This window comes from Sinocyclocheilus anshuiensis, unplaced genomic scaffold (genome assembly GCF_001515605.1).
Source record: "Sinocyclocheilus anshuiensis isolate Anshui unplaced genomic scaffold, SAMN03320099.WGS_v1.1 scaffold1165, whole genome shotgun sequence".
In the NCBI taxonomy this organism is placed as follows: Eukaryota; Metazoa; Chordata; class Actinopteri; order Cypriniformes; family Cyprinidae; genus Sinocyclocheilus; species Sinocyclocheilus anshuiensis.
In genome coordinates this window covers 291,056-305,271 of record NW_015554150.1, presented here as the reverse complement: position 1 = coordinate 305,271, position 14,216 = coordinate 291,056, and the positions used below count along the sequence as shown (strand labels likewise).

The window sequence follows — 14,216 nt, the reverse complement described above, 5'->3', positions numbered from 1 at the left end:
ATACAGCTGTTCCCTCACCACAGTGCAACAGTGAAAAGGGACCCCTTTCAAACAGTGTCGCGTTCCGAACGTTGTTTTAAGCGACGTATTTTAAAAATTCATATCATAACAAAAATAAACACCGGTATTCGGTATGAACCGGTATACCGCCCAGCACTAATATATATATATATTTTATTTTATTTTATTATTTAATATTTTAAAATAAAAAAATATTTTAAAATATTACATATTTTTTTGAAATTTTTAATTTATTTTTTTGTGATACATTTTTTTCAGGATTCTTTGATTAATAGAAAGTTCAAAAGAACATAATTTATTACCTTTTAACATTGTAAATGTGTTTCCTGTCACTATTAATTCATTTAATGGATCCCTGCTGAATAAAAGTATGAATTTATTTAAAGTAAAAAATAAATAAATAAAAATAAAAACTTACTAAACCCCAAACTTTCGAACCGTAGTGTCCACCTAACGTTGTACATAAGTGTACATATAATCGGTCATATTGATATATACATATCAATAAGTAGTGATATTTTAAAAATACTAATAATTAATTAAAAGTCAAACGCATTTAAAAAACATTTATTTCAAATAGTTTTAGAGATCATTTTTGAATATTTTCATTTTCAAGATTACAAAGAGAAAACTTTTTCCCTCTGAATAATGTGCACAGATGAATCAATATTTTCATATACTGTAAGAGCCAGAACAGGGCCTTACCAATCTCTTTCACATCCATGTTTGGGATGTACTTCCATATCATTGGCAATGCAAGGTCTTGCAAACCCGATTCTAAAAAGTAAACACCCACATCAGGACCAAAAAGCACTACTGTGTTATTAACATTGTTTTTTGAAAGCTTAAAAGGTGCATCAAGCAACATTTTCTATTGTAAAAGTCTCATCCTGCCATATTAATATACACTCTTAAAAATAAAGGTGCTTCACAATGCCATAGAAGAACCTTTTTGTCTAAATGGTTTCATAAAGAACCTTTAACATCTGAAGAACCTTTCTGTCTCACAAAAGGTTCTTTGGGGTGAAAGAAGGTTCTTCAGATTACAAAAAGGTAAGAAATAGATGGTTCTTTAAAGAACCTTTGACTGAATGGTTCTTTGTGGAACCAAAAATGGTTCTTCTATGGCATCGCTTGAAGAACCTTTTGAAGCACCTTTATTTTTAAGAGTGTACCTCTCATTTTATATTAGTATCCCGCCTATTTTCATACTTTAAAGAATAAATAATTTCACAAGGTCACAAATACACCTGTGAATAGGACATCGACATTATAATGGCATCGGTCACCATCAACCACATCATTAGATGTCACTGTTAAGTCTAAAAATTACTATTAGAAGTCCTTTGTACTATCATAATATGCAAATACTGTACATTATAGTAAAAGTGAGTCTTACTGGTGACACCTGCTATTTGATAATGGCAAAATATGAACTTACTGGCTTGCGGACTCTCTCATTATACCTTTGATGGTGTCGGAGCTAACTTTCCTAAGCATGTCATCCCACAAGATCAGCTTGATTCCTCGCTTCAGTTTGGTCATAAATCTCCCAACTGCGGTCACATGATTGAGGAAAAGCTTTCCCATGTCTCCATCGTTGGCTTCCAACCAGCGCTTCGAATCTTCGCTTTTGCCCAGGCCATGTACCTGAATGTATTTTATCCACAGCAGATATGAGCTTGCATTTGAAAGGAACAGGTCACTCAAAAATGAAAATCTTATTGTGTCTTTGTTATTTTCTTTTTTCCATGAAATACAGCTATTTTTCATGATCTGTAGAGATCCACTGACCTCATCAGCACCGATGTGGAACCACTTTGCTTCTGGGTGCTTCTTCATAACCTGCGTTAGCATGTCTTGCACAAGATCCATGCCTCCTTGGGCCAGAGGGTTTAGGCTATTGGGAAATGTTTCCACTTCTCTCAATTTGAAATACTTCTCGTGTTTTAAGACAAACTGAAATGCGAACAGAAAGACTGGTACTAGTGTAAAAGTGTACAGTATGCTAATGAAGTAAAATCACAGTGCATCTACAGCATTTGAATGATTTTTGCCTCCACATCAACACAGCCTCTGTGAATGGTTGACTTAGATGTGCATGTTAAAAAATTTAAATGTTCCTTTAATGCTTTACTGAAGTATGTAGTGAGCACATGTTTGAGATATCTACAGTTTTTGTGAGAGTTAGCTGCTTCTGAACTTGCCTCCATGTGTCCGAACACCTGCACCAGAGGAATCAGTTCAAGCTTGTGCCGTTTGGCCAGAGACTTAATTTCCTCTATATCTTCCGGACTTAACCAGAGACAATAAAGATAAGCAAGTTAAAATATGTCTAAAGAGAAATAAAGATTAACACATCATCTTCTTATGATCTCTGAATATATTATTGCAATAGTTCAACTAAAAATGCATTTTTTTTAGCTTTGGTGGAATGGAAGATTCAGTGAATAATGTAACAGTGACTCAAATGTCAATCTGTTCGTCATGCAAAGTTACTGTATTTGGCTTCAGTAGACTTGGAATATATTGTCAAGTGTCAAAAATCATGTAAACACGTTTCTATGGTATTTTTATTATGTTTTTTTGCTCCTTTTTGAAGCTTGACATATGTGGTAATGTTCTTCAGTAATTAAAATAAAACTGAAATAAAATAAAATGTAAATATTAGATGAAAAACTTAAACTTAAAAAAAAACTTCAATGAAAATTGGAAATGCTGTCTCAGCAACATTTAGCGGAAGTACTAAAATTACTAAAACTGAAAAAAAAAAATTAAAGCTAAATACAATTATTTAAAATAAACAAAATGACAAAATCGATCAAATTAAAATTTAAACTCAAAATGTTAATAAACTTAAAATATTCAGAAATTCTACAATAATTATAATAATAATAATAAACTTTATTTTTATAGCGCCTTTAAAAGTTGCATCTAAAAGTGCTTTACTAAAAAAAGCAAAAATACATTGAAATACAAATAAATCTAAATGAAAACATGCAACATAATTTAAGAATTACATAACATAAAATAAAAACAATTACATAATAATCACATAAAAGCTACTCTGAAAAGTACGTTTTAAGAGAAGATTTAAAAACATATACCATTTACTAATATATATATATATATATATATATATATATATATATATTCGCACAAGTCATGAAAGTAGATAAAGAGAACCCAATCAAACAAATGAGGCAAAACTATAAGCTTTGTCATTTATTTATTGAGAAAAATGATCCAGTGTTACACATCTGCGAGTGGCAAAAGTATGTGAATCTCTAGGATTAACTGTTAATTTGAAGGCAAAATTAGAGTCCATCTGTTCAGAGGTGTTTTGAATCATTGAGATTACTATCAAGTGGCATTGCCTGCACTGTATTATTTAAAGAAAATGGATCTATCATTCTGGTCATGTTTGTGGAAGTGAATCATGGCACAAACATTTCTGAGATCTCTGACGACCTCAGAAAAAGAGTTGTTGTTGCTCATCAGGCTAGAAAAGGTTACAAAACCATATCTAAAGAGTTTGGACTCCGCAAATCCACAGTCAGATAAACTGTGTACAAATGGAGGAAATTCAAGACCACTATTACCCTCCCCAGGAGTGGTCCACCCACAAAGATCACTCTAAAAGCAAGACATGTAATCGTCTGTGAGGTTGCAAAGGAACCCAGGGTAACTTCTAAGCAACTAAAGGTCTTACTCACATTGGCTAATGTTAATGTTCATGAGTCCACCATCAGGAGAACACTGAACAACAATGGTGTCCATGGCAGAGATGCAAGGAGAAAGCCACTGCTCTCCAAAAAGAACATTGCTGCCCGTCTGCAGTTTGCTAAAGATCATGTGGACACGCCAGAGGGCTACTGGAGAAATGTTTTGTGGATGGATGAGATCAAAATAGAACATTTTGGTTTAAATGAGAAGCGTTATGTATGTAGAATAGAAAGCACTGCATTCCAGCATAAGAACCTTTTCCCATCTGTGAAACATGGTGGTGGTAGTATCATGGTTTGGGCCTGTTTGGAACAATGAATTCTGAATTATATCAGCAAATTCTACAGGAAAATGCCAGGACATCTGTCAGTGAACTGAGTCTCAAGAGAAAGTGGCTCGCGCAGCAAGACAACGACCCCACGCACACAAGTCATTTTTACCAAAGAATGGTTAAAGAAGGACAAAGTTAATGTTTTGGAATGGCCAAGACAAAGTCCGGACCTTAATCTAATTGAAATGTTGTGGAAGGACCTGAAGCAAGCAGTTCATAGAAAGAAACCCGCGAACATCACAGAGTTGAAGCATTCTGTACTGAGGAATGGGCTAAAATTCCAACAAGGCATTGTGCAGGACTGATCAGCAACTGCTGTAACTACAAGAAACGTTACCTGCAGTTATTGCTGCAAAATGGGGTCACACCAGATACTGAAAGCAAAGATTCACATACTTTTGCCACTCACAGATATGTAACATGATCATTTTTCTCAATAAATAAATGACAAAGGATAGATTTTTGTCTCATTTGTTTTATTGGCTTATCTTTGTCTACTTTCATGATTTGCATGAAACAGCTGATGATGTTTTGGGTCATATTTACACAGAAATATAGAAAATTCTAAAGGGTTCACAAACTTTCAAGCAGCACTGTATATCCCTATACACACTTACAAATTTAACCATTATTCGCCAAAGCAGGTAAAGTTATCAGCAAAAAATGATAATATCTCCAAATGGGCAAATCTTGATTTATTGGTCCTAGTACATTATTTAGCATTAACATATGTTGGATATATAATCTAAACATGATTGTGTATGTCAACATTTCATTAGGCTGGATCTTGAATATAAGATGCAAACTGTGTAAACTGTGAAAGCTGTGTAAACTGCCCAAACCTCTGTGGGCAGGTGTGGACAGCTGGATCCAAGCGTAAATAACACTTGCTTTAACTGTTTTCCAATAGTTTGCTGTACCTAAAAGCATGCAACATTACAAAAAATCCAGTCTTGTTGAGTAATGGTAACCAAACATTGTGATTCAGTTAAGATTAGAGTAGAAAAATGAAGAGATTGAAATTATGTGTAATGTAAAAAGCGCTTCAGAATTGAATTGAGATGGGAAAATCAATATTTTTTCAAGCCCTAGTGCAAATATTACCTGAGTCTTGATGAGACCCAGAAGCCTTTGGCCTGGTGGTGGATCTGCTTGGCCATTCCCATGTTGTCTCTAACATAACAAATGTATTGTTATATTATTTATGATGCCCCGCTAGTGTAGGTAGTGCTTACTAGCTTTGATTGCTTATGTGTACTACATTAGGGTTATGACAGTACACATACATTGTCTTTCTGTATTACTGTTTTATCATGTAGTTCTTCTTCAATCAAGACAAATAATTATTCCTCACAGTCCACACGCAACAGTTGGCCCAAGTAGGGGTCAGTTACTGAATAAAGTTGCAAAAGCAATTTTTCTTTTTCACAGCCATGGCAGAAAATTGTTACCATATTTTTCTTACACAGTCGCCCCATGTTTCCTGTGAGTCAAGATGGATTTTTTTTGCTAACTCTTGCAAAACAGCATCCCTCATTCCAAGCATTCAGTCAAAAAACGATTTTCCCCACACAGAAACATTCTTGTGCAAACACAGTTTGCTAATCAGCCTCAGATAGGGTGCACACTGATTCTCAGTCACAATTCAAAACTGGGTCTGTTGTGATAGGGTCTTGAAGCATAGAGAGAAAAAAAACAATGCAGCTATTTAATATATGCATCTCCCCAGGAGTGGTCCACCCACAAAGATCACTCTAAAAGCAAGACATGTAATCGTCTGTGAGGTTGCAAAGGAACCCAGGGTAACTTCTAAGCAACTAAAGGTCTTACTCACATTGGCTAATGTTAATGTTCATGAGTCCACCATCAGGAGAACACTGAACAACAATGGTGTCCATGGCAGAGATGCAAGGAGAAAGCCACTGCTCTCCAAAAAGAACATTGCTGCCCGTCTGCAGTTTGCTAAAGATCATGTGGACACGCCAGAGGGCTACTGGAGAAATGTTTTGTGGATGGATGAGATCAAAATAGAACATTTTGGTTTAAATGAGAAGCGTTATGTATGTAGAATAGAAAGCACTGCATTCCAGCATAAGAACCTTTTCCCATCTGTGAAACATGGTGGTGGTAGTATCATGGTTTGGGCCTGTTTGGAACAATGAATTCTGAATTATATCAGCAAATTCTACAGGAAAATGCCAGGACATCTGTCAGTGAACTGAGTCTCAAGAGAAAGTGGCTCGCGCAGCAAGACAACGACCCCACGCACACAAGTCATTTTTACCAAAGAATGGTTAAAGAAGGACAAAGTTAATGTTTTGGAATGGCCAAGACAAAGTCCGGACCTTAATCTAGTTGAAATGTTGTGGAAGGACCTGAAGCAAGCAGTTGATAGAAGGAAACCCACCAACATCACAGAGTTGAAGCATTCTGTACTGAGGAATGGGCTAAAATTCCTACAAGCCGTTGTGCAGGACTGATCAGCAGTTACAAGAAACGTTACCTGCAGTTATTGCTGCAAAAGGGGGTCACACCAGATACTGAAAGCAAAGATTCACATACTTTTGCTACTCACAGATAATTTTTCTCAATAAATAAATGACAAAGCATAGATTTTTGTCTCATTTGTTTTATTGGCTTCTCTTTGTCAACTTTCAGGACTTGTGTGAAAATGATGTTTTGGGTCATATTTCTGCAGAAATATAGAAAATTATATATATATATTGGTGATTATTATTCACTGTCATTTTATGGAAACGTGCTGCATAGAGCAAATATTCTTCAAAATATCACCTTTTGCGCTCTACAAAAATAACAGCATACAGGTTTAGAATGACATGAGGCAGAGTAAATGCTAGAATTTTCAGTTTTGGGTGAACTGAGCCAAATTAAGTCAAGCTTAGTTAATCAGACGCTCAGAACCAGTCACTCACCTGTATGCAAAGCTTGATTTGAGAATGCTGAGTTCCCCCTCATAAGGAAACATATCCTCATATTCCAGCAATATCCCATTAGCACCCAGAGATGACAGTAGAGGGAATATCTACAAAAGAACAAAGGCAAACTTTAAAAAGGATACTATTAATACATTATACCACATGTTTAAAACACATCCCTGTTTGCACATATTGTTTCCTACCTGTTCAAGGTATTTGACTTTGGGTGCGGCACCTTTCAGATCAAAGTGCACGATTTTTAATGGATCTGTGGGTGAATCATCAGGAATTTCTGGTTCTGGCTCCTCTTGGTTTGATTGGATCTTCTCTTTTTTCTCTGGCTGAGCCTCTGTGTTGTCTGTATGTTCTTTTTTGACAGGATCTTCCTGACTATGAACCAAATTCAGCTGTGGGATACGCTGGCTAGCCCAGAATTTACCACCTTGTGTGATTTGGTGGGTCTTGTGACTTGTGTCTTTGTTTGAGCTATAAATAGAAGGTAAATAAACGTCAATTACAGGCTTGTTTAAGTGAAGCATGGTTTGATGCACATGTACATGGAGACCCAGGAGAACTGCAATCCTCACCTGGGGCTAAAGAAATATTTCACCATGGCAACAATCACCAAGCAACCGATGATCAACCTCATAAACTTTTGATTGCTCATGTTTGCTTTTCTGCAGGTGACTGGGATAAACCATAAAAATGAAGGCAGGTGTTGAACTCAGGTGATCTTCAAAACAAAATTTGCATTGAAAATCACAAAACATAATGAAAAACTCAGAAATCTTTACCTGTTTAAATGACAATGGAAAAGCCTCAATTTACAAACACATGCATTTAATAATAATAATAATAATATACTTTACAAATGCAAATGCGTACGTGGTCTATTAAAAAAAATGTGGAAATGCATAAAAAATCAAAGTAGGTCAACAATTTAACTTGCATTTAACATATTTTCTCACAATTAGGACTCTTTAGCATTAAAGGAGAAATGTTTTCTTGCTCAAATAGAAGATATGACGCTTTATAAATGAATGCAGGTTGCTATCGCTTTAGTAAAACATCGAAATGTATACTTACTTTGTTAAAGACCATTAATCCTTCAGGTAAAAGACTTTATGAAGCATATAAGCAGATTCAGAATTACTTCCGTGTGCAGTTTATTGATGCAAGTGCATTTGTGTGAATAACGCGACAAGTTCAACCTGTTTAACGTGACGTACTTACAATAGCTTATTTGCATTTATAATTATCGATGACAGATGGTCATCAGAGTCAGACATGTTTCTGCACTGCACTTGACCGAGCGAACACCATAAGGTGAGCAGCGTGAAGGCGCGTTTCCATTACCCTTCAAATTGCGCAAATTCAAATTTGCACACGTCTGCGGTGCAATGTGGCTCTGATACGGTCACCGAAGCTGATTGCGGCCACTCAATGCTTGTGTTTATGTTTTTATACAGGCTATGCTTTATTCCAGCCGCGCCACGCACGTTTCTGAAGCGGCTCTCTTTGCTGCTTCTGTAAAGATATACGCATAAGCCTCCTTTGAGTAAATATAGCCAAAATCCCACCAAAATCCGTTGCCATGACTTATCGCGAGAGGCAAACGGTTACGTTTAAGTCTCATAACATTGGTCAATGGAAACGCCGTCATTTCGCAATACTTTTTTATCGACATTTATAAAATATCGCCAAAGTTTTGCGCAAATCTGTAATGGAAACGCGCCTAGTGACAGTAATAGTGCGCGTCACATCGACGCTTTACGGCGCGTGTTGTTCAGTATATCAAATACTGGGCAACCGTAACATCGCCTATAAATGCGCACAAAAATCATGCCAGTTGCTACAAAAAGTAAGTCATACGCTGTGTATGACTTACTTTTTGTTTAAAAACAAATTAAATTTGGATAGTTGTCAAGACATAACATGTCAAGAAGTGACAGCGGAGTCCTGCTGTGTTACACGATATATTTAATCTCAAATAGCATTTTCTAATTCTTGTATAATAATTTTACATGCGGTTTTATGTTTTCATAATCAAAGGACTACGTGTAATATCTTTACTTTTCAAGAAAAAAACTAAAACTGCTGACTAGTTACAACATCTAAAAATGTATTTTACCAGTTATATTGTACATAGCAAGTCCAATGTCTAGTGAAAGTATTATATTTAGCATTATTTCAATGTAAAAACTCTCTCTCAGAGGGAGTTTTTACATTAAAATAATGCACAATATAATACCCTCAGTCTCTCTCTCTCACGCTCTGCTTTTTTTACTCTGTCTACTATATCATCTATCATTATAGATACTATATCAGCATACTATTTAAATGAAGTTTTTCAGGGTTTTACAAATATGTCTTTAAATGTGTCTTATTTGAAAATACGTTATCCTAAACTGAAACATATCTTACAGTTTATCTAGCCTATTTTGTGAAATGCAAAAACGTCGACTCTGAATCGATAACATGTGACATGTGACGACAGCATATTTCTTTAAGTCCCGCCCTTAACCTCTCACTCTGTGCTTTGATTGGGCAGAGCCACTTTCAAGTGGCCTACGATTGGACAGTTTAGAAGTCATTCACAGAGCCCTGCCAACCGCATCACAGGAAAACAGACAGCAGCAATAACAATGGTGTCGCATTTCAGCGGAGTGCTTCAGCTCACAGATCTGGATGATTTTATTACTCCGTCTCAGGTTTAATAGTTGTTTCTCCCTGTAACATTTAAAACAGACACATTACTGTCAGTTCAACGGATAAACGGATGTAACATTGTGTAGATAACGATACAGTTTATAAAAGTGACACATGTTTCTGACAAGCCTTTTTGATAACGTTTAAGTCTTGTAAATACTGTAAATGCTAATTATCAAGGACATTCGTTTAGTTAAAGCTCCCACGTTTGGGCCCACGTTATTTGCAAGGCCATATAATAACAGTGGCTGTGTCTCAAAACCTAGTGAGCTGCAGCTGCCTAAGTAAACTGCTGTATATAAAATGCATGTACACTTCAACCACATTGAAATGTATGCATGTCACTTCATTAGATAACAACATTTCGAACCAAATGATTTATTTCCAAAAAAGACATTGCATCACATTGAAAGCAAAACAAGTTAGGTGTTATATACTATTCAGAATGTATTTTCATCCACTAAAAGTTACTGTTACACCACTTGTTTAAAAATCATTGCTGATTACACTTGATCTTTTGTCATATCATTTGTCATCTAATGTGTATAGATATAACCTAAGTATTCAAAAACTGAATACTACTATTTAAAAGTTTGGGGGACGGTAAGATTTTTATGACTTTGAAAAGTATTTTATGCTCAACAAGGATGCATTTATTTGATCAAAAATACAGGGAAACCAGAAATATTATTACAATGAAAAATAACTGCTTTCTATTTGAATATATTTTAAAATGTAATTTATTCCTATGATGTTAAAGCTGAATTTTCAGCATCATTACTCCAGTCTTCAGTGTCACATGATCCTTCAGAAATCATTCTAATATGCTGATGTAGAGCTCAAGAAACATCTTATTATTATTAATGTTGAAAACAGTTGTGCTGCTTCATATTTTTGTGGAAACGATGATAATTCTTTTTCAGGACTCTTTGATGAAAGTTCCAAAGAACAACATTTATTTCAAACAGAAATCTTTTGTAAGATTATTAATGTCTTTACTGACACTTGTGTTCCATGTTACGCTTCCTTGCTGAATAAAAATAGTAATTAATTAAAAGCAAAAAAAGCTATTATACCGATATATAATTTCACTGTTGTTAATTTGCCCAATTTATCAGGAATGTGTGAAACCTGTAAAGGGGGAAAAGAAGCAGGGAAGATCCGTGGCTAAAATCCAGATAGAATATTATGGCAGTTATTTTCAGGTCCATCAGGTGAGTACAAATGATGTGACTTTTATTTCGAGCCATGTGTGTATTTCATTTGGCAGATATGATCGATATAATGCATAAATGCTTGTTTCCCAGGATGGTCAAAGGCAAAAGTTGGAAAAAGCAAAGATCGAACGACTGTCTGGCTTGAAGTGACTGCATCACGTCTGCTGAAAGTGTCCTGATCACCCAACAGAGTCATGAGGATCTGTTCCGTGTGCTACGGCAAAATAAGGTGCGCAGTACATTACTGCATTTAATGTTTTACTCCCAATGAATAATTCACCTCAAACGTGTTTGTGTCTGTCAGCAGCAGGTCAGCAGTAGTGAGCAGAAGGTGGTGGTGGTGTCTGTGTCTCCTCAGTCGAGAGCCTCTCTAGCGGCACACTACGGTCTCAGCAGCAGCGAAGTGGCTCGTAGACTCACCAGCTTCCTGAAGAACTTGGGTGAGTTTGAGTCCGCGATTCATATGACCAGTCAAAGAAACATGTCCTCCTGTGTGTATTGAGATCATGGAAACTCCATACCCATCTTTCAGGTGTCCATCACGTGTTTGACACCGGCTTCAGTCGCTCATTCAGCCTGTTAGAAAGCCAGAGGGAGTTTCTAGAGCGATTCAGTAGGAAGGAAGTAGACAAGAAGGCACTACCGATGCTGGCGTCTGCCTGTCCAGGTAGTTGCAATCAGTTTTTTATTTTCTGAAATGTTCTCAGTAGTGTGTTTTATGAAATGAGACTTTGTGATTGGTTCAGGCTGGATTTGCTATGCTGAGAAGACTCATGGTGAATTCATCCTCCCATACATCAGCACGACCCGCTCGCCCCAGCAGATGATGGGTTCTCTAGTCAAGGGCTATTTCGCATCGCAGAAGGTACTAAACAATCAACTTCTGTTCAGAGAGGGAGAAACGGCCCACAATCAGTGCTTAATTTGTAAATGAAACGCTGCCGGATACAAGGCGCCGTGACCGACACTGACAATACAACTTCAGTTTTCCCGGAACATTCAGTGACCTGGCGACCCATTTTTGACCCAGGGTTTGACATCGTTGGCTGTATAGTTAGGTCCATGCAGAAACTTGTGAACGATGCTCTTATAGTTGTGTCATCACCGTTTAGTGACGACACAACTATAAGAGCATCGTTCACAAGTTTCTGCATGGACCTAACTATACAGCCTAGGGTTTCAAACCCTGGGTCAAAAATGGGTCGCCAGGATGATTTAAGGCAAATATATGTAAGTTACATTTAAAAATAACAAAATTTGTTTCCATAAAAATAAAATACAATCATAATCTATATAGAAAAGGTATAAATATGAAAAATATATCTGACATAAATAATTAACAGATATAAAACAGATTTGAGGTGCGGCGATCCGCAAACAGGTTCACGGAAAGGAAACTGAGAACTGAGATGACAGAACGCGCATCCTGTTTGTTTGCTTAATTACAAAACACAAATGTTCTTTTTATTGTGAGTGTGCAAAAATAAAAGTAAAAATTTACATTTACATTTAGTCATTTAGCAGACGCTTTTATCCAAAGCGACTTACAAATGAGGACAATGGAAGCAATCAAAATCAACAAAAGAGTAATGAGCTTAACGTAGTACACGTAGCAAGGTATTTTGATTGCTTCTATTGTCCTCATTTGTAAGTCGCTTTGGATAAAAGCGTCTGCTAAATGACTAAATGTAAATGTTTACTTTTATATTTGCACATTCGCAATAAAAAGAACATTTGTGTTTTTGTAATTAAGCAAACAAACAGGATGCGCTTTCTGTCATCTCGTTCTCGGTTTCTTTTCAGTTAACTTGTTTGCGGATCGCTGTGCTTCATTATTTATGTCAGATATATTTCGCATATTTATACCTTTTCTATAAAAATTGTGATTGTATTTTATTTTTATGGAAACAAATGTTGTAATTTTTAATGTAACTTACATATATTTGCTTTTAGTCATCCTGGCGACCCATTTTTGACCCAGGGTTTGAAACCCTAGGCTGTATAGTTAGGTCCATGCAGAAACTTGTGAACGATGCTCTTATAGTTGTGTCGTCACTAAACGGTGATGACACAACTATAAGAGCATCGTTCACAAGTTTCTGCATGGACCTAACTATACAGCCTAGGGTTTCAAACCCTGGGTCAAAAATGGGTCGCCAGGATGATTTAAGGCAAATATATGTAAGTTACATTTAAAAATAACAAAATTTGTTTCCATAAAAATAAAATACAATCATAATCTATATAGAAAAGGTATAAATATGAAAAATATATCTGACATAAATAATTAACAGATATAAAACAGATTTGAGGTGCGGCGATCCGCAAACAGGTTCACGGAAAGGAAACTGAGAACTGAGATGACAGAACGCGCATCCTGTTTGTTTGCTTAATTACAAAACACAAATGTTCTTTTTATTGTGAGTGTGCAAAAATAAAAGTAAAAATTTACATTTACATTTAGTCATTTAGCAGACGCTTTTATCCAAAGCGACTTACAAATGAGGACAATGGAAGCAATCAAAATCAAGAAAAGAGCAATGATACGCAAGTGCTATAACAAGTCTCAGCTTAACGTAGTACAAGTAGCGATGTTTTTTTTTTTTAATTATAGACTATAGGCCTAATTTTGTTTTTGTTAATTGTATAATAAATAAAAAGAAAATAAATAGATAGAATACAAAAAGAATAGAGAATATAGTGTTCGTTTTTTAATTATTTATATATTTAACACTTTGCAGGTTGTCTTACTCTTATCTGTATGACCAAAAATGGAGTAGGCTATTTAATGTGTGTAGCGAATCAGCTCATGGGGAAATATAAATAATTAATCATAACTAGTTATAATTAATTATAAATATTTAGATCCGCTGTAGATATTTAGCTGACCTCTCAGGGTCAACTGTCTGTCAATTCTAAGAACGTGAATTTCCTGGTTAAGGGAAATAACTTCAATTCTACAAACAATTCTACAAAGAGCTTGTAGCATAAATCTACATGATTAAGTGACTCCAGTTATGAGCAAACAATGAACAACGTCAAGTGTGATACAAGTAAGACTTTATTAACTACATAAACACTTAAACTGGTCTAACGTACACATACACACACACACACACACACAGACACACACACACATACAGTTGGTATAGGAAAGGGTGAAAGCTTAAGCAGTAAAGAGTAAATAAGGAATGAAGTTATGGAACCATTTGCATATTCAGCAGATCTAACGCCTGAAGGAAACATCAGATTCTTAGTTCAAACACACCTTTGTAA

The 14,216-nt window shown here is 35.8% G+C and overlaps 1 protein-coding gene and 1 pseudogene across 1 annotated transcript in view; one reads left to right on the top strand and one right to left on the bottom strand.

Moving 5' to 3' along the window:
• LOC107670661 (hexosaminidase D-like) overlaps positions 1 to 8,337 on the bottom strand; it is a 12,799-nt gene extending 4,462 nt beyond the window's left edge. Inside the window, exons 1-8 of the mRNA XM_016463338.1 lie at positions 8,101 to 8,337; positions 7,602 to 7,747; positions 7,218 to 7,500; positions 7,012 to 7,121; positions 2,229 to 2,316; positions 1,816 to 1,980; positions 1,488 to 1,671; positions 727 to 798 (exon numbers count right to left, since the gene is read on the bottom strand). Coding sequence (XP_016318824.1) covers positions 727 to 798; positions 1,488 to 1,671; positions 1,816 to 1,980; positions 2,229 to 2,316; positions 7,012 to 7,121; positions 7,218 to 7,500; positions 7,602 to 7,681 — 982 coding nt within the window. The 5' untranslated portion in view covers positions 7,682 to 7,747; positions 8,101 to 8,337. The remainder of the gene's footprint in view (positions 1 to 726; positions 799 to 1,487; positions 1,672 to 1,815; positions 1,981 to 2,228; positions 2,317 to 7,011; positions 7,122 to 7,217; positions 7,501 to 7,601; positions 7,748 to 8,100) is intronic.
• Positions 8,338 to 9,648: 1,311 nt separating this feature from the next.
• LOC107670660 (cytosolic Fe-S cluster assembly factor narfl-like) overlaps positions 9,649 to 14,216 on the top strand; it is a 12,770-nt pseudogene continuing 8,202 nt past the window's right edge.